At 37.7% G+C, this 20,751-nt stretch overlaps 1 protein-coding gene across 1 annotated transcript in view; it reads left to right on the forward strand.

The window, feature by feature from the left end:
• Nucleotides 1-13,618, forward strand: part of HMGCLL1 (3-hydroxymethyl-3-methylglutaryl-CoA lyase like 1) — a 56,433-nt gene extending 42,815 nt beyond the window's left edge. The window contains exons 7-8 of the mRNA XM_026074266.1: nucleotides 8,802-8,927; nucleotides 13,296-13,618. Of these exons, the coding sequence (XP_025930051.1) occupies nucleotides 8,802-8,927; nucleotides 13,296-13,409 (240 nt within the window). The 3' untranslated portion in view covers nucleotides 13,410-13,618. The remainder of the gene's footprint in view (nucleotides 1-8,801; nucleotides 8,928-13,295) is intronic.
• The last annotated feature ends 7,133 nt before the right edge of the window (nucleotides 13,619-20,751 follow it).

The following is a 20,751-nucleotide window of genomic DNA, read 5'->3' on the forward strand; positions in this document are numbered from 1 at the left end:
GTTTGTCTTTTCTTAGAAAAGAAATGCCAACAATATTTTGCAGTGGTCTATTTTCTGCACATACTTTATTGCACAGAGATTTCTTAGCCAAAGCTAAAGGAAAAGAACTGAAACAAGGTGCTCTTGTGATGGATGGTATCATCCGTATTAAAATGGAGGGAGAATATTAAGCTACTTTAGATTCTGATGAGCAGCGGATCCTTTAATACATCACTACTGCCCTCACGTTTGGAGTACCAGCCAAAAACCTCAGATAGACCTTCTGACATATGGCAGAGACAAGGGAGGCTTAGACTGAAGTATGTTTACCAACTGCTCTTTTGTTTATCATCACATCCAGGAGAAACAAGTGTGGGTCTAGTTGCCCAGAGCTGAGTGGGAACATGACTAAAACTCACTAATATCTGAAAAGGTCTTTTCACTCTATATGCAGAAGCCCGCTATGCAGTAGCATTGGAAATGTTGGATGAAGCTRAACTATTTGTGCAAGAAAATGGCCTTGTACTAGGACTGACATGCATCAGGGTTAGTATCTGACAGTGTAAATTGGGGCCTCATATTTAATCTGCCTTAGCATCCCTTGGAGAAAGCCATGCAGAGGAAGAGGAGGCTGGCATTAGGATACATTTTCAGACCTCCAGAGATCCCATTAGAATTCCTGATGTCTTGCTGTGCGTTGTCTCCACCCATGTTGATCCTTTCAGGGATCCCTAGCTGCCACACCAATGAGCCAGTGATAGTTTTTGGACTAAGAAGACCACACATGCTGTATGGGTGATCAGCCCTTAGACATGGGCTGGTGATACCTCTGCAGGAAAACTCCACAGCACATCTGGAGATGAGCCCTGGGGACATGGGGGAGGTCCCCCTTTTCACTGACTGGGTGGCAGGTGGGTGTGATTTCAGAGATAACATGGGGAATGAAAGTCAAAACAAAGTGTTTTTTGTGGGTGGGTGATGTTCCTGGCTATAGGGGAGTCAGGTGCTGCTGTGTGAGGGCTCTGGCTGAATTAAAATCGGATGGATTTTTAAATGCTGTGCTACCATTTCATTCCTTTAGATACCCTGATGCTGACATACCATTAAACTAACATGGAAAGAAATAGTTCTGCTGTGCTTTCCCAGCTTTCTTATAAACACCATCATTGCTACACATTTACTTTATAACAATTTTTCTGCCACCCACCTACATTGTTACAAGCTAGTGTCCTCTGCCACTTGGTGCATCATGCAGAAAAGAAGTATTCTTTTTGTGCAAAATAAGGGAAAATAGACCTCCAGGAATAGTTTAGATGGGCCACCCAGCATGAGCCACTGGGTGAATCAACAAGAATTGGTCTTTCAGCAACTAGAAGAGTTAGGAGTTGGCAGAAGCTAACCAGGGCCAAAAGACAATATTAAAAGAATTTGTAGTTTCTTTCTAAGGTATAGATCTCGATAAAGCTGGTACCTAAGATAGATGATCTAGGTTGTATGATCCCTGATCCTAGGAAAAAGTAACTTTTCCAGAAACTTACTGGCTCAGCTGAGTTTGTGATGCTCAGATCAGATATGCCATTTTCACTCGTGGATTCACATGCTCCGTATTTGATACATGCACTTCAAATGCTAGATCGGTGCCTTTCCATCAGTGCCCTGTAACTGCACTCTGTCCTTTTTCAGTATCGTAACCCACGGTGAAGTGTTTTGCCTGCAACCTGTCTCAGAAGTTTTTTATTATCTGTGGTTCCAACCTTCATTCAACCCATTTTCAGCTGATGTTCTGTAATTCAACTGTTATGATCTACATTATCATTTTCTTTTAATGGGTACCTCTCTCCTCAGCTTCTCCTCTGTGAGACATCCCCTGCAACATGAGCGGATTTTGTTTCTTCTTCAGTGCCATCAATTCCCAACATTCTTCAATCTCAGCAAAATTTTCCTCTCCTGGAAAACCATCAGTAACTTTACCATCAACTTAAGTAATCTTTTCGTCCTCCTTGTCCATTCCAAGCCCTCAGTTTATTCTCAGGTTTATTCTTAATCGAATATGCTGGAGTGTAGCATGTGAGGATAGCTGCATGTAGGGCACAGACAACCTAATGCAATTGTTGGGTCTCTGGATTAAGTGGTTTTCTCCCTGCAGCTGCCCATCTCTTTTCCTCTCTAGGTCTCTTTTCTCCCCGATCCCAAGATTATTGCCTTCTCTGCTGTACTTGTTTAACTCATCTTCTGACTGTGTCCTAGCCTGAATCTATAAAATGGATACCACAAATTTTTAAACTGAATTATTTCACAATACATACCCAGCAAACAGACAATTAAAAACCACCAGAGGTTTATGCAGAGAAGCAACTTCTGCTGAGGAGCATCTGGGGCAGTAACTACTTACTTCAGATCAGCGGCAGCTGAGCTAGGAAGTCTGGCAATGCCCTGTGTTGCTTTTGAGGGGGGAGGAGGGAGAAAGGGAGAATGGAAAGTCATTCTGTACTCTGATGGTCATCTCATCTTCGCAGCATTGAAATGTGTCTCCTGCTCCCCCTGCAGGTTCCGTGAACTTTAGCAGGGAAGCAGCTTTAATTGTGTATGCTGCTGGATTAGCAAACCATGATGTCTTTTAGACAAAAATAAGTGTACATAATCCAAAAGGGAGCAAAATAAGCCTGCACAGGTGATGCTAGTAGTGATTTATAAACATCTGCTTCCAAATTTTGATTTTGTTATGGTGTAGGATTTTGATTATGACTTTCTAAGTTTTTTAAAACCTCAAAATCAAAACCAAAGTCACTCTTATGTTTAATGATATTGATTTCCCCAAAACATCCGCGAGAGCTCTCTGAAAAAACAGGATCCACAACACAGGTCTGAAGCGCTAGATCCAACTGGTGAGAGGTTGTTACTTCCTATGCAGGTGATGCAGTGTAGGCCATAGACGCAGACTTTCCTAATTAATAATTTCAAAGAATTTCCTAATTGATAATTTCAAAGAATTTGCTCCATAGTTCTCTGTTGAGGTTGAGGGAAAGAGCATGGTCAGCTGGGTCTTGGGCTGGGCAGCACTGCTCTAGGTGGATCCTCAGGCATTTTAGCTCCCTGACTGACCAGTTTCTAACTTGGGAGGTGGAACTTTCATAAGCTTATAACTTAGCGCAGACTGTGTGATCTCTTAAAAACAAAGCTATTCCTGTGCCAACTTTGAGAGTGTAAAGCTACAAGAATGTCTCCATGAAGTTGTTGTTAGAATTGTTGAATATTAGCATAAGATAGCATTTTCTTCCTCAAAACTTGTTCTTGGAAGTGGCCAAACCCATTTTTGCTGAAACTTTCCAGAACAATCCAGCCTGAGGCCTGGACAAGGCATGGAAAATATAAGATCCAGCAGTTAAAGGTTGACAAAATAATGAACAACTGAAAGTAGGGACTTATGATGGAAATTGTTAGGGACCTTTAACTCTAGGTGTCATTTGCAGCTTTGCTTATAATAAATGTGTCAGTAGCAATGTGAAAAGATGTCTGCAATAAGTTAAAGGAATGCTGTATTAATATGCAGTATGTTTGGCCATAAATTGCATCTCAATACATTTCAGGAGAAAAGCTTTTTTTTTTTTTTTTCTGAATTAATTTTGTAAATAAATGAAACAGAAAATTATAGACTTTAATGTAACAGTGACACCCTGTGGTCAGTAGTGATGGAGTTGTCTTTGAAAAGTATTGTTTTCTTCTGTGATACCATTTAGCAAGAACGGAGAGAAAAAGAAGCAAAAAGGAAATGTAATTGGCTTGCAGTATTTCCACAAAAAGAGATGTTATCCCATTTTCCTGCTTTACATGTAAAAATATATACTCGATTCAGTTACTAATACAGCTCAGTTACTAAAATAGTACTTGTTTGTATGCTTTTGTCTTATTGAAATAAAAGGGAATGGCAAACCTTGATTTTAGATAACTTGGTGATATAACTCGTGGAAGGGTCTCTGTGGGCACAGCCACCTTACAAAGTGTTTGCTAGCATAGTTATTTATATTATGGTAATCTATACCTCTACAGGAAAGATGCCAGGAGAGAGATTTTTTCCCTGAAGTTATACTGAGTAGTGACGGGTAACAGACCGAAGCTATTGAGACACAATATATGACAGTGTCACAGCATGTCAAGAGTGCCAGTTAGGCACTGACAGGGCTGCAAGATTGGGCAATTTGAATTTTTAGTCTTGTGGCAGCTTCTGTGTGGACAATCTTTGACTTAATGTGTGCTGCTCTTCCTTGCACTTCTTCCTCTCTTTCTTTCTTGTGCAAATGCTGAACTAATATAGTGGTATGTTGTTGTATCTAAATGCACCTGACTTCAAGGCACTGTGGTACTGATCTTCACAATGCTGTGGTCCCTAAAGTTTCTGGGATCTGTTCCTATTTTGTGCATATACAGTAGCATACCTGGGATATTGCTTCCTGCCTAGACCTCCTAGATACTTCATAAGTGCAAATGATAAAAAATGAAAAAGACAAAAAGAATCCAGAATATAGGTTTCAAAACCTCATAATTAAAAAAAAATCCTAATTTATATGAAACCTGGTTTATAGTTTCTGATTTATAGGTTTATAGTTTCTAATTTATAGGCTAAGCATGTCTGTAGTTAGTGATGCTGAACTGGCCACTTTTGAGAGAGAGACAAAGTTACATTTCTATCAGATGAAAACAGGCTTAAGATGAGTAAAGCAGCAGTCTGACTGTCCCAACAAGAAGTTAAGGGGAGGGAGGCAGTAAAGCAAACTGAGAAACATGAAGCATTTATTATTCACTGGCAATAAGGGTTTCCTGTTAAAATTGGCCATTTGACAAAAATGATGAATTTAATTCCTTGCTCTTCCATTGGGGAGCTAGGAAGTTAACATGGGACAGCAGCAAAAAGTCTTCTGCCTTCTYCAGAGAGTAAGCTAAAGCCAGCCAAAGCTAAAGTTTGGAAGGAGTTCAGGAGTCACTATTAGGGATTTAGTGATTATCAAACCTCCACAAGTGTCAGAAGAGACTGGAGCACTTAAGTTGTCCAGGACGCCAAGCCATTGTTCACCCACACACATCTCCATACATAAGCAGCTCAGTGAGTGCTCATCTTGAACATATCCTATGAAACAGCTGCAGTGCAAATTCTCATGAATCGCAGTACAATTTAGTGCCTGTCAGAAAGTGACAATGAGACTGTGGGCTTTTTAAGGATATCATATTGACAGTGAATGTTTTGCGAGCTCAGACTGCTGAAAGGCTTGCCACTCATTATCTCCTCTAAAAGCCTGACAAGTATTGTACATGTGATGGAGTATGAGGCCTTGTTTTACACTCTACCTTGATTTTTAGCTCTTCCTTTAGAACACATTATGCTTTTCAAGGGCTGTAAAAGCAAACAGCTTCATAGCTGCTCAAACTTGCAAAGAAGTTATTTATTAGGTGCGATTTCAGACTCTGTGCTAGGACAGGCTAGGCTGTAATATTAACCCCAAAATTAGTTAGTAGTGCTGCTGAAGGATGTTTTCAAACATCTGTTTTTAGCGCTGTAAGAGTGAAGCTTGGAGCATGGATTATTTAAGGACTTTTTGAATGGGGCCGTGCTGGAGGTGAACTGCAGTGATTCCGCACATGAATCAGAAAATGTACTGTATTCACTTGTCACTGAAAGAAGTACCTCACGCAAGAAGCACCTGAGCCTGCTGCTGAAATAGCCATATATTGGAATAGGCATTTTATCAAAAGTGTTTTAAAGAGAACTTCTAAGCACAATATCTTAAAAGTAAAGAGCCATCCACTCATTACATATTAAGAGCACTGATTTGAAGACGTGTTAGACTTGGAAGTTAGTCTGAGCTGCTGTCTATAGCACCAGGAATATTAAGACCTTGTCTGCAACTGGCTGAATGTTAAAATGATAAATCCATCCTAATGTAGATACAATTACAGAGGCATAACACATTTATACCCTACTTCTGGGAAGTAATGGTTTGAAGTGTCTCATACTAACATGAAAGCAGCTGTACAGAGATGTTACTGATGTAAAGCTGTGAACAGGCTTTCTCTTCTTTGTTTAGCCAGAACAGTTGATGGTTKATTGACCACAGACCAACCATTGCCTGTCATCTGAAGGTTACTGCTCCCACTGCTTAGCCAGCAGAAGGCATCACTTTAATGCTCTTGCATCCACATAGGGAAAATTGTCTGAGCTTGTGCCAGCTTCCAGTGAAGGTAGTTTGAATTAACTCAGATGAGGCTGCCTGAGAATATTAAGGTTTGCTTCAACAAAGGCATGTACTTCATGTTACTTTTATGTTGCCTACATTGCTGTGAGACCTAGTACCACACCAGATAAATGAACACTTTCAGTAGATACTAATAAGCATTACGTACTTCCATATTATGAGATTTCCATTCCAAATTCTCCCCAGCTTTCAGCTGGCATTCTTTACTGCCTGTTTTCAGAAGCCAGTTTAATTGTCACCAAATACAGCTTTTAGCTGATATTTTCCCCATTTTTGCACAAAGGCAAGTGTTTCACAAGATGATTCACTAGCATTAGAAAGTGACTGCTTGTGTGATACTGAAGCTGTTCCTTAGTCTGTTGATAAGCCTTGGGAGCTTGACAGCTGTGATGTACCTCAGCACATTATTTATCTATAACTTTTATCTCCATGTAAAAGTTACTGAAAATGAGTACAGCAAGGAGAATGCTCCCTGTTTAGCAGTTATGTCATAATCTGCCAGCTGGAGGGAACATGGGGGACATGGAATCCTTCTACGTTTTCCTCTTTGAAACACTCATATCTGATGGAAATTGTCATTTCTGATGGAAGTCTGAAAATCACATTGAGAGAGAAGACTTGATAGTGGGATGCATGCTCATTTCATACCGGTGCATCTACGTGTTACTTTCCCTTACTTCTTCGCCGGATCTTTTTCTGTAGCTGGAGTCTTTTCAGTAAGAGGCCTTAGGTGTGATTCTGCAGAGACACTTGCAAGACTGACAGCTGCCATTTTGAGCTCAAAGCAATAACTTACAGAATAAATGCATGAATCTTAGCAACTAGTGCAAAAGAGACAGAATTTCTAGTTGAAAGCTGTCATAAACTCATATCCTCTGTGTATTGGATGCAGATGTGTTGTAGAACACATTTTCTGACCAGTGAGTTATACAAACAAAGTGTGTGACAAGTGACTGAAATGTGAAACATGTACTTTGGTGATTCACTCCATAATTTACAGATTAGTGTACTTTTAAGTACAATATCCCTGCTTAAAGAGCCCCATTGTGTGAACAATATGAAACAATACTGTCTTACCTGTCACGGTTATGCACTTTGTGTCCTTTGAGGTCTTTATTAGAGGCTGTGAGCAGCTACCTACCTCAAGGTAATTTTCCCTGTTCTAGAGTAGGACCTGGGACAACGCTCCTTTGTGTTACTCTTACTATCACCCCCCAGAACTGCTGGAACTTTAAACACCTTATGAGACCAATGATAAGACTATGGAAAGCACTGTTAAAACAAGAAGCAAATACAACAAAGCCTAAGGGAAGATTATTTCAGAACTAAAAAAAACCTCCCAAATATAAAGTGAGGCTGACGGGTATATTTGGAAAGGGAACTTATCAACTGCAACATGTAGTGCATAATCTTTTGGTTACCTTGCCAGCTAGTCGTATTCATGGCTGTGAGCAAGAAACTCAGACTCCTAGTTGAACTTACAGGAACAGTTAAGTTCCTCAGAATGAGAGCAACAGAAATCAGCTTGCTGTACAGTGAGGTCTCTGATTTATTGATCGGTTATTTTTCCAAGCCTTAATTTAAATGAGCAAGCTTAACACTGTACATGAAGAATTCCCTTAAAAAATATTCAAAGTGAAGATTAGAATCTATGTCCATGGAGAACTTCCGTGATATCCAAGCTATTCAATTATTCCAAGCACCTTCAAAATTGGAGCCTTTGTCTGCTTCTCCAAGACAAAGCAGAGGGAAGTTTATTTCTGGGGGACTGTGTTTCCTCTAGATTGGTGGCTACTAAAAACAAAGGGTCAGACTCACCAGATTAAAGTTCTTTAAACATTCTTTTCCAATTAATTTGAACTCATAAACTCTTTAACAGATGTGCCAAAATATAATTTTTCCTTAAACTGTAGTGTTTAACATGGGTGAAAATACCTTGTAGTCTTCCCCTAAAACTAGAACAAAAAAACTTCCACAAAATTATTTACATACTGGTTTCATGACCTCTGATAAAGAGGAAAGACAAAGAAAATCAGAAGAGAAAATGCTAAGAGGGACATTTTTCATGGAAGGAAGGATAGCCATTAATATAAAATACATTTTAGAGGATAGATGTCCCAAAATCTTTTGGAAGACACAGTCAGATGCTCATATTAAGACTTCCAGCTTACAAATGCTTGTATATATGCTTAAAATTACACATTTGAATAAACATATTGATTGTGTTTGGTTGTGTGTAAGCCTTTGCAGGATTAGATGCAGGCTACTTAAAAACTACATGTAGAGATGTGGAGAGAAAATGTGAAACTGTGTTTGGCTCTAAAACAGCATTGTCTTATCTGCCAAAAATCACATGAAATGGGCCGTTGGTTCTTTGTTCCATATCCTGTGTTTGAAGACTCTTGCCTTATAAAGATGTCAGGACTGAGGCCATTATAGTGAATTTCCACTGAGGAAGACGTCCATTTATGGAGAAATATCCATTTTATCTATGGTAACTAGCATAGTCTAATGTTTATGAATAATTATAAATAATAATCTCTGCTGATGTTGCATTATTGTGCTATTATTTTCCAGATGGGAGTTGCTGTTGTGGATTCATCTGTTGCTGGATTGGGCGGTTGTCCCTATGCAAAAGGTGCTACTGGAAATGTGGCCACAGAGGATGTGATATACATGCTTAATGGTTTGGGGATCAATACAGTAAGATAACCTCACTTTTTAGTTTTTGAAACTTTAAGAGAAAAAAATATTTTTCTACCAAACATAAGATTCATGCCTGACAATTGCTTATGATATACAAGAAGATGTTGAGAGAAAATGGTAGTTTTGCCAGCTCAGTGTTTTAACATTGCTTGACATATAACATGACTAATGTTTTCTACACTAGCAATAGTCAAAACTAATTTGACTATTTGACAGGAATTTGAATTAACCCTCTCTCTCCATAGGTAGAGATATGATGAATTCAGTAGCAATTGCTTTGAGTCAATGCTCTGCCTCAATCACCACAAAAAATTCACTAGTGTAGACATTGCCCCAGAAGGCTAATCGTCTCTTCAGTGGAAAGACAAAGGAGATCTCTGCTTTGGACAAAGGGGATCACAGAGCTTTGGATTTGGTTCATAGTGCTTATTAATATTTTGTCAAAATTTTCTGTCTTCAAAGTAGAAAAAGAATAGTGGTATTTGGAGCCAAAGCACAGGACAGTGCTTTTTGCCATTGTGCAAAATCTGTTATTGCCTCGAACAGTGGTGGCTGACTTCTGCAAGCTTCCAAATCATTTTTATTTCCAGCCCTGTTCTTAGAGRAGAGGCCAAGGCAACTCATCTGCATGAGCTGCACTTAATGAACCTTACCAGTAAGCCTCCTCCTTTCAGCAGCACACATCTAGTATCCCCACTTGGGCTGGCACATTAATTATTCAGTATTCCTGGGAATCTGGTAATACTGCCTCCTCCAATGGATGTGGTCTCTGGTCTTCCTGTTGGTCATCATTATTCTAGAAATGCGGCGTAATGAGTTTTTACTAACTCAAGCAATACAATGACTTTACATTTAACTTAGACATTGACTTTGAAAGAGTCAAGTTCAAAGGAGAACATGTAAAGAGCTGCCAAAAATGGAACTTGTGTGGTTTGTATTTAAATTATTGTAGGAAGAAATTTAAAAAGCCCGATTTCTGGCATACAAAAATCTAAGTTATTGCGGAGCTGTAGTTTTTGTAGTTCAATGTGGCAGGCATGCTAACAATCTTCCTCAGCATAAAAGGATCATGGAACTTGTCTCCAAATCGTACATCCCCTGTGAACTCTTAAATCATATTCAGTACCTTACAGAGTGCAATGTAATGCTTATCTGCTTTCATGTGCTTCTTAGGGAGTTCTGATTAGATGTCAGATAACTGTATAGGAAAAATTTAATCACAAGTGCCCATTATATAAGTGGACTCTGTTTTGAACTGTTTGGAGGTGCTGTGGGGTTGCTTTTTTCACAAAGAATGTGTTTGTTCTTTTAAAATAACACAGTTCTTTGGAGTGAGGAGGAGAAATCATGCATTTCACTTCACACTGTTTATGTTGCTGTGCACCCTTCAAACTTAGGCTTTTAGTATACTCTTTTCTTAGACAAAATACCCATTGACTTTTCTAACTGATTGTTAGCAAAAGGAATCAATTAGATAAAATGGTCCTGATTAAATCAATGTACCTGGTTCCGGGTTGGTTGATAAGATTTACTAAATTGTGAACAAACTGGTCTCCAGGCAGGAATCTAACTGGTCCTAAAGGCTGATATAAAATCTTGTGAAGATAAGTGTCCTTTTCCCCACTGTCAAACATATTTAGTTCTCCCCCTTTTTTATTTTTAGATTATGCAATAGTAAAACACAAGACTTTGCTTCTTGACCCTTTTGTGTCCCATTAAGAAGAGACAAATTCCCAAACATAGATGTGGAGCCTCAAAATTATTATATTAATATATGAAGTTTGGTCTTGTCGTGTTGATTCTTGGTACTATGGTCAATTTGGTAATCATTATCAAAACAGTCTGTTTATATGTCCCTTTTTGTATAATGGCACATACTGAAATTATAATTACTAATGGCGTCCATTTCCAAGGAGCTCGTTCTCTTGTTCCTTTCGGCTATGCACTAAAGCTCTCATTTGGTGAGAAGCTGAGGTCTTTTTACAGCTGAAGACTAAAGTCACTTCAAGTGTCAGCAAAAGGATAGACAATATTTAAGTGTTCATTATTATGTTCAGATTGACTGGATGCATCAAAATAATAATTAATGTTTGTTTTATAGCGTTCTTTGGAAGGTATAACCAAAAAGTAGCATGTGAAATTAATCTCTAGCAGGGTAAAGGTGAAGTAAATTTCTAGAAGAGTCCATCTACAAAGAGACTGATTTGTTGTACCATGGTAAATGAATAGACAATTATGTAATAGATCATTAATGCTTCTGAAAATTTGTAGAGAGATGTACTTTATATGAAGACAGTTTCTATATGGTTCCTATGTAATTACAGTAATAGTACTTGTGGTTATGATGCCTTCAAAGTGCTTAGCAAACAATAAGCCTTTCTGAGAAGCAACTATTAGCCTCACATTACAGGCAGCAAACCCAAAGTCCAGAGAGATAATAGACTTGGTATTTATGAATGCTGAATGAGAACTGATTAACTGAAGTCAATGGGAGTTAAAGGATTTTGCCTGTTTCTTACAGGGTTCCAACTTAGGTTGCTTGTCCAAGATCAGAGACACTATTGGAGATGTATGTGTTTGCTTGTGTTTCATGGTATCAGAGAATAATTCTGAGTATGTGGAGTGGTTACCAAACACATTCAAGCGCATTTCTGAACATCTAACTGAAGACATGTTATTTTGACACAAGAACCTTACAAACCTTTGTCACTACTCTTTTCTCACCCCCGTTTGTGAATCATGCTTGTAAATGCTGGGTTTTGGGCCCTCATGGTAATCCTCTTTGGTTCATGACACTTAAGAAAATTTAAATGGCAGAGATGCTTGTATTCCATTTAATGAATGTGAACTGTGAACATATGTTTCTTATCAGCACATATCACATTATGCAGTGTTAAAGTGCTGAAAATGTGAATTTTCTATAGCTGTTTTTTTTTTTTTATTTTGGCATCTTCCATTACCTAACTACCAGGTATGTCTATGGTGGCATGTTTCTCATTCCTTCCTGGTAAAAAAGCACAGATGCTCTAAGAATTTTTTAGATTACATTATGAACAATAGTGCTTTACAAACTAAAGCTAAGTAATGACCAATAAAGGATAAACAGAATGAGCTGAAATCACCCCTGTTGTAACTCTGTAATGATGTCAGAGTTATAAAAGGATGTATTTGAACAATATGTTTTAAATGGTGCTAAGTACTAGAGATGATCAGAAACTTTGAAACATTTGTTTTGAATTAAAAATGCTTTTGATTCTATTTCCATGAAATAATTTCTATTCTCATTAACATTTCTAGCTGACCACAAGGGTGGAAAAGACAAAGATTATTGTAGAACATGGAAATAAGTGCTAGATCCAATAAAGGGTTTAAGCAACTGAATCAGGTCTATGCACTACTAGACTGTAGTGCATAAATCCATAAGTGTTATGAAAGTGTATTTCCAATGCAATACATCTTGTACTCTTTAATGCCAGTGACACACTTCCCCCAGTTTTATGTAACTGTCTGCTCAGTGTATTGACAATTCAAAATCCCTTTTTTTGCATCCCTTCTGCAGAAACTTTACTGGCTTCTAAATCCCAGTCTTTGGAACAAGTACTTATATCATTTTTGTGATCTAACTCTAAAACTTTAACTCTACATGAGTAGTTCAGGAGACTAATAACAAAGTATTTTTTCTGCCTTGATCAGTGATCTGATTGCACTTCAGCAATCAAGAGGTACCAATGTCTTATGTTATTTAAAAAAAACAGTTGATTGCTCAAGGAACATTTTTTTAGCCAGGACCGATCAATCATCTGCACATTTTTTTGCTCACTTGTGTTAGTAATGTAAATTGTAATTTTAAATTGAAGAGAACTTCTTCAAGAAGAAGATTATATTTATTTAAGAGAATGCAGGATCCCATTTCTCACTGGTGTCAGTTGCCAATTCAAGTGTAAGTCTCCTCCGTTTTCTTGAGCTGTGAATGGGATACTTTACTTATAAACATGAAGTTTCATAGTTTTCAGTGATAAATAAGTACAGTACGTATTTTGATACTGCACTTTTCTTCTAGTTTCTTCTAGTTGTTATTCCAGGTGTCTATTCCAGTTTCTTCTGCCTTTGAAAAATATTACTAGAGTATTCCACACACTGCTGTTAGGACAAGGAATCACCCTCAGAATGGCAGAACTCTTCAAACATTAAGAAACTGGTTATTGTGTAAGCCAGTAGAACTCTACTCATCTCCATAATTTCCCTGTGCTATATATCGTACCCATTGTTTGCAAAAATTAGAATCTAGACCCAGACAACATGCAGTTTAAGCATTTTCAGTGTGTGTATTTATTATTCTTAACATTTTTTACCTCTGTTTTTTAGGGAGTAAATCTTTACACAGTGATGGAAGCTGGGAATTTCATCTGTACAGCTTTGAATAAGAAAACAAACTCAAAGGTTGCACAAGCTTCCTTCAATATTGGAACAAGCAATTAAATGAAATATTTTTGCAAATTAATTTCATTTGTCATATACCTTGACCAAGGACATTTATATCAAGAAAACAAATTCAAGGAAACCATTTCAGTAGAGAACCAAAATAGAAGCCAGATGTAATTTCTTATTATGGGAAGGGTTGCTGTACTCTAATGTCTTGTCAAGCATGGTCTGATTTGCAAGTAAGAAATAAATGACTGCACTACAGAACCATAAGCTTGGTACTTCTACAGAGGAGAAAATGTATACACACCAGGACATTTAACCGTGTATTTAAATTAAATGTAAATTCTTTTCAGAAAAATTGGTTAGAAGCAGAGAATACATAGTTAATTTTTATCAAGATGACTTTAGAACAGTACAAATATTTGCAGTAGTTTATGAGATCCCACATTGTGTGTGGCCTTTCTATTACGTGTTTTATTTATCTGGACTGTCACGCCCTATACTTTTTGTTTGTCAAGTCAGTCATGTTATGAACATGGAGCCACATCTGAATTCACCATAAGAAATTTTTAGCCATAACACTTTTATATTTTTATTTTGTTTAACATCTGTTAAATATATGGATGACTTTATCTTGTTCCAGGACTTTGTGGTGAATGGCAGCCTGCCAGATCCTCCAAATCCAATGCAAATTTCCTTATTTATTACATATGTTAAATTTGTTGTAGTTGCCTTTTTCATCAACTGTGTTAAAACCTAATTATATGAAGCAACTAAAAAATGGCAAGGCTTTCAGCCATTATTCAGCGTAGTAGTAGTGTAGAATGGGCTAGATTTTTGTCCAAAATCTTATCAAACATTTTGATTTTTCATTTTATAATCTATGAATTGACATTCTCACATCATAAATTGTGAATTTTTGAGGATGATAATACTCTGCTGGACTAGCTGACACAGAGAGAACCACCTACAATTTTTCTCTGTGGTCTTGTGGTAGAGATACTGTACTTTTAAATGTCTTAGTTTGGCTGGATGGTGGTGAACTGCATTGTCATTTGTAGATCAATAATGGACAAATTCAAAGAAGAGTCTTATTATCTCTATAAACTGTTCGAATGCTCCATGAAAATACTTTCATTTTTCAGCCTGAAGTGTGGCTACTGTTATTGATTGTGCAGTATCCTTCAGTAATTCTCTGTGTGCTTAACCTTAATCTGTAGTTCTTCTGAAAATAATCTGTTAACATAGAAGTCCAAAACCCTGGACTATGATCTTTTTCTATATAACTCCATTTTCCTCTGAAATATGAAAGGCTGGAAAAGGTAAGATGAAAGAAAGTGAAAGATAACATGTAAAGAAGGAAAAGGCTGAATCATAGTTGCCTGGAACTCAGCTCTGCCAAGTTACAGCTGAGTCTTAGCTTGCCTTTGAAATTCACAAGTGAACCTTTCCTGAGATCTTTTAGCCAGTATTGTAGTTTAGAATTAGCACAGCTTAAGAAAGTCAAACTTGGCATGCCACATAACTTAAAGCTAGAAATTTCATACATTCCCTGTTTATGCTGTGATAATGGTGAAAACCAATATAAACTACATTATTTCACTCTTCTCAGGGTAAGAGTTAAAGAATAAGCAAAGAAATCCTGCTTAGGTGAGACAGGAAATATCTTGTCTATCAATCCAAATTACTAAATTGCACCCCTTCTTGTGGCATCTAGTAAGAAGACTTACAAGGTCTCTTAAAAACATGGAGACCCTGATTTGCTTGATCTGCTCTGGATGCATAGCTGGTTCCCCACAGAAAATGCTCCACCCTTGTTTTCCCAAGATTTAACTGGGGCTTTGTGATTTAACAGTCACTATAGCCCTTATATCAAATGTAAACTTTAATGTAACTGGGTCTTGAACCATCCATAGGTTTGAAAATTCTGTAATGGATTAAATTTGATAAAGTGAGGAACCCACAGCAGTACTTAGGCTGTACTTATTCCAGTAATTAGTAGTTAAGCCTAACTGAGATGCCAGAATTGACATCTAAAGACACTCTAATTCAGATGCCATTTTCCCTTGAAAGTGCCTAACCACACTATAACACTGCTGTTTATCATACAATTTCCTCTTCAGTTTGCTTCTGCACATGCAAAAATTAGTTTATACTGAGCTGAAGTATCCATTGCACAGGTAAGGCCTAAGGAGTGTTCTTCCATCCAAGATCTTGTGAGCATGTTTAACCCACATGAGCAGGATTGAGCTTCTCAAACAATGTAAGTTTTTCTTAGAAAAAAGTAGTTGTGGTGCAACCCACTTTGTAAATATTAGCCTGACTGTTGGACTAAACAATTGAAGATCTGAGATCAGCTTGCTACTCAGCCAGAAGGGGTTTAAACACACATTTTTTTGATATTGTTAATTAATGGATCTAACCACTAAGTTATATACAGAACTGAAAAAAACAAAAACAAAAACCACGTTCTAGTAAATCTGGATGAAGTTGTGCCCCTGTGTAGGACAGAATTAAAAATTCCTGAGACCAGAAAGATCATGAGAAAAAGCATCTCTGTAACAGATAAAGGTTTTGTCCTGGAAGATGGTGGTGAACTGAACTTATATTGTCTGCTTTTTTTAGTAAGTATTCTAACTGCAATATTTTTAGTAAAAGTGAATGTTGCACTACCACCCAACTTTTGCTTTGAAATGAGAGAATTAACTCTGCTCAGTTCTTTGAGAGAGGAGTTTTAGATATCTGTGTCCTAATGTACCACGAAGGATTCCTGACTTTGGCTCTAGGGGACCCTTAAACTCTAGAGAAGCTTTCAGATGTATCTCTGTGAATACCATATCATAGGCTTCTCAATGTCTGGGCTGTCCAGTTTACGATTCTAAGGGTCTTGACTCTCCATATGCTCTGAAACCGGATGCCTGCTTCATCACTGAGATGAACAACTTAAAATGCCTCAGTTCTTTATTGAGTCTATTCTAAAAACTACTTGGGAGCTTGTGGAGAGACTTAGGTTCAAGTCTGTTATTCTATAACGATGTGAGCAGTGGAAAAGATGAGCAGCCACATCTGGATCCCGTACTTTACGCTCACATTCAGCTTCAGCCACATAGTGAGCTACAGTAATCCAGGGTGGAGGTCACAGATAGTTTGTCAGGATCATTATAAAGGAAGATGAAACATAGATCCAGATTCAAAAAAACATTTATGTGCCTGAAGTGCCACCTGGGATGAATTTAGGTCTGCGGGTCCAGATGAGCAATCTCCACAAAAGCCTTCTTTACTTGTAATGTGGCTAAGAATCGTTAGATGTCTCATGTTCTCACTACTAAAGTTTGTTAGGCACATAAAGTTATACTGCTCTGCCTTCCTGGGGCGATGTTGTTTTGTCTATACTAAGCATTTTAACGCCTAATTTTTGGCTTCACAAAATAGACATATATTGCCCTTTAGCTCAGGGCCTAATCCAGTAGTTATGCCATAAGCATGCATTATACACATAGGCAGCAGTGAGCTAAGCACATGGTAAAGCAGTTGAGACTGCATCTGTTCAAAAGCGTGGCCAGAACAATAAGTGATGTGATGGTGCCACTGCTCTCCAGTGCTTCTGACCTTTTAAATCTTTATGTTTATCTTCAGCATGAACCACAGTCAATGGTTCCTGTTCTCTTAGTCCCTCTCAGTGTCCCCCAGTGAGTACATTGTTGTTACTTCACCCTGAAGGCGAGCTTTAATTTCCTCTGGAAGCAGAAGACTTGCATCTAGGTGTTTCACTTCCATAAGCGGGTGTTCTTATTACTATGTCATTATAAAAATTACATATATATGTTGAAAGGTGTCAAGAAAAATTAATAGAGAGCTGAATGTCATGATCACACTATGGAAATGGGGGGACATGATGCCTCCCTGTTTATTTTACTGTTGGTCCTATATAAATGCTGAAAAGGGGATAGCATAGACTCTAAGAGCCTGCAGAGAAGAGAGATTGCCTTCTGTGAGTCTTATTGGTGAGAAATTATTAGATGCAAGAAGATATTTACTTCAGTGCTTTGAAGACTGTTTTTTTCTGTAGTTCACTGTATCGAAGTCACTGCAGAGGTCTAACAGAACAGCATGGAGATCATCTTACTTGTGCCATGGCCGTGGGAAAGTAAACTGGACTTGCCAGAGCAGACTTTGGTCTGTGCCCTGGTCTGAACCTGTGAAGCATCCACAACAACTGGCCAATGTCATGTATTACTGGAACTTTCTCTAATACTTTCACAATAGTTTTTTCCCATGCTGTTGGCAATAGTTAGAAGCTCAAATACTGGCTGCTTTGGCTGGGCAAGATATTATAGTTTTCAAAAGGCTTTTTTGGAGGAGAAGTTGATTAGTTCCATTAGCAATGGGCATAATTGTTCTTCAGTGCCTTTCACAGGACAGCAGTGACACAGATCCTTTACATGGATAGCGCTAATGTCTTCCAGCAGCAGCTTGCTTTGTAGTTTAAACTTTTATATTAGGGCAACTTGGCTCTGGACCAGCACTTTAATGTTTCATTTTCATGTATAACCAGGGTTTATGGGAATAAGAAGTGAATATTCTGGTCTTGTGAATAAGTCCAGAGAGACTTTGGCTAATTTTCCTTTCTTAATAGCATCATTTGAGTTCATAAAAATTTTATTATTGTAATAAGGAGTCACTGAATGAAGACTGCAAGACTGTGAGGTAAATTCCTATGTTTGGGATCAATGCTGTTGAAATGGAGTAATACTTGTCCAAAGAGTGAGTGTGAATGTATAAGATCTGCCTATTATTTTCACAGAGTTATTTTTAAGGGGCAGAAATATTGTTTAGTTTCTATGTTAAATATCTGAAAATGAGGATTCTCTGTCACTCTATTTTTGTATGATTTCTCAGACTGCCTTAAGTTCTCTTTAAAAAAAGAATAATATTTGTCTTGTTCACATAACATTATCAGGATAATTAGTTAGTATTAGGGAAGGTACCTGAAATGTTTAGAGACCTGAATAAATAGAAAAATCAGTGTGGAAAACTGAATGAAAGACACTTGCTTTCCAATTCTTGTCTTGCTGATAAATGCTTTTTTTGGTCATGTTTCATTTTTGAAGATTATTTTTCTCTGCAGTTCTCCTCTAACACAGTTTTGGTCTTCATTGCTACCATATCACAGCAGGCAGAAGGCCTAAAGCCAAAGTCAACTTAGTCCTTCAAATCAGATGTCAAAGCAATGACATATTTGTTAAGAAATTCTCACCTACCCTCTTGGTTAAATACATTTGTGATTTTGCAGTGTGTGATGTTAAAGATGAAATAAAATGTATTTCAGTGTTTATTGAAACTGATATGCTCATGTAATATGCCAGATTCAGCAGCTCTGACTAACCAGCTCACATTCATGGCATTAGTAAATATAAGCTGTCACTCTGACATGTACGCCTGTGTTGACTTTGTTACCTCGTAATCCATTCTGAGTGCATTTTCTTAGGATTACCTTTTTATCAGTTGTTCCTGTGTGCTTTTATAGCTGACAAATCTCTTCTAAGTAACTAGGGAAACATATTTCTTCCTTCCATTAACTAGACGTTAAAAACTACATCAAATAATGGAGTTGAGAGTCTGAAAATTCAATGAGGCATTATCTAACTTTAGATGTTCCACTGCAAAGTAGAATTCAGTGCCCTGTAAGTGGTGTCCAAGACCCCCTACACACTTCATGGGAGACTGAATTACTTTAGCATGTGGTCTGAAACAGCATGTCACTCAGGGAAATATCTTGGGAAAGTCAGTAGTAAAATTCCCCACCCCATGCAAGTGTTGCAGTGCCTCAAGCTGAGCTGCATTCAGTTGTCTTCACCAGCTTGAATCCAATGGCTAGAAGTTTTCTCTGATGGAGCGACACTCACAGTCATTTTTGAAAGAACTGAATGGTGTCCCCCCTTTTAGGGCATTGCCATGGGGATGGTGGTGGTCCTGCTTCCATCCATCTTCTGTATTAGTGGCTTGATCTGACATCTAGTACCAAATACCAGGGTATAATTCTCTCTACAGCCTGAAAAGGCTGAGACTTTGTCTCTCTCCAAGAAGTGTGTTCTTTCACCTCACAAACAAGTGATATGGCTAAGGAAAATTCTCCTTTCGAAGAATTCAAGACTCACTGAGGCAAGACAAGAGAAGAAGTGGAGACTTGACTTTACAGCTTTGTATCGTGGATACTGCATAAGGAACAGATAGTCCTGTATATTTGTCCCCCAAACTGTTTACTCATTTAATATGAAAAAAAATTCTTAGATAAACTGTATAAACAATCTTGAAAGCAAACACTGGAACCCAGTATCCCCCTTTCAAATGAGAGTGTTTTAAGATTAAGATTCATATTTTCTCCCTCTAGTCCAATCAGTCTTCATTTCTTCACTGTGCAGTGTCCCAGCTCCAATGGAAGAGAGGCAAGCAGTATCCCTACCCAAAATGACCTATATCCTGGGAATCCCAAGTCATTCTCCCAGTGACATCAATGTGACCTTAATTCTCCTCAGCTGGGAATTAGGTGCAGATGTTTCACTTCATAGGAAAATATTTTAATTGTGAGGCTGTTATAAGAAAGATGACTTCTGTCACTCATGGCTGAAATTGCTTTGCATGGCGTATGATATTGTTAGGTACTTCCTAAAGTGTCTAGGAGGTCAGACTAAAATGGCCAAACTGGAGGATCTTGCTCTTTGGAAAATGTTATTGACTGAATTATAACTGGACTTATGTAGCTAGTGCTATATAAGTGGCATACATTGCGTAGCATTCCTTATTCTTTGTTCAAGAAGCAGTTAGAATTTAGATTCTAATTGTTGAGTCACCTGAATACAGATCATCACAGCAGAAATTCCTTTATTTAATAATTAGCGCCTAGGTGCAATTGACAAAATACAGTATCGGTCTGAAATATAAATCAAAAGAATTGTGATATAGATACATTTTACATATATTGTGGAGAAAATATACTTCTTCATTAAACATTAAAGTCAACCCTAATTAAGAGAGCCCATAAAATTCAAAAGTAATATAATATTCACTAAATACTTTTCTGTTTTTTCTTAATAAGTCACATACCTAGCTGCAGTTTCAAATACATTTTATGTATGTGTATACATGTGTGTGTGTAAGTGCATACATGCAGAGAGCTCCTAACATGTAAATATAAAACTATTAGAAAATGAAAGGTTTAAGATAAAAGTTACAAGAAAAGTTTTTATGGTTCTTTTAGTTGAATAAAGAGATCTATTTAAATCTGAATATAAATGGACTTCTGCAAATTTCACAACACAGATTGTTCAGCGTTGCATCATTGTTTTTTAAAGTCAGACTGAAAACCACCCAAAGATTCATTTCATATGTGTATTTC

This window comes from Apteryx rowi, unplaced genomic scaffold, assembly GCF_003343035.1.
Source record: "Apteryx rowi isolate R43461 unplaced genomic scaffold, aptRow1 scaffold_383, whole genome shotgun sequence".
NCBI lineage: Eukaryota > Metazoa > Chordata > Aves > Apterygiformes > Apterygidae > Apteryx > Apteryx rowi.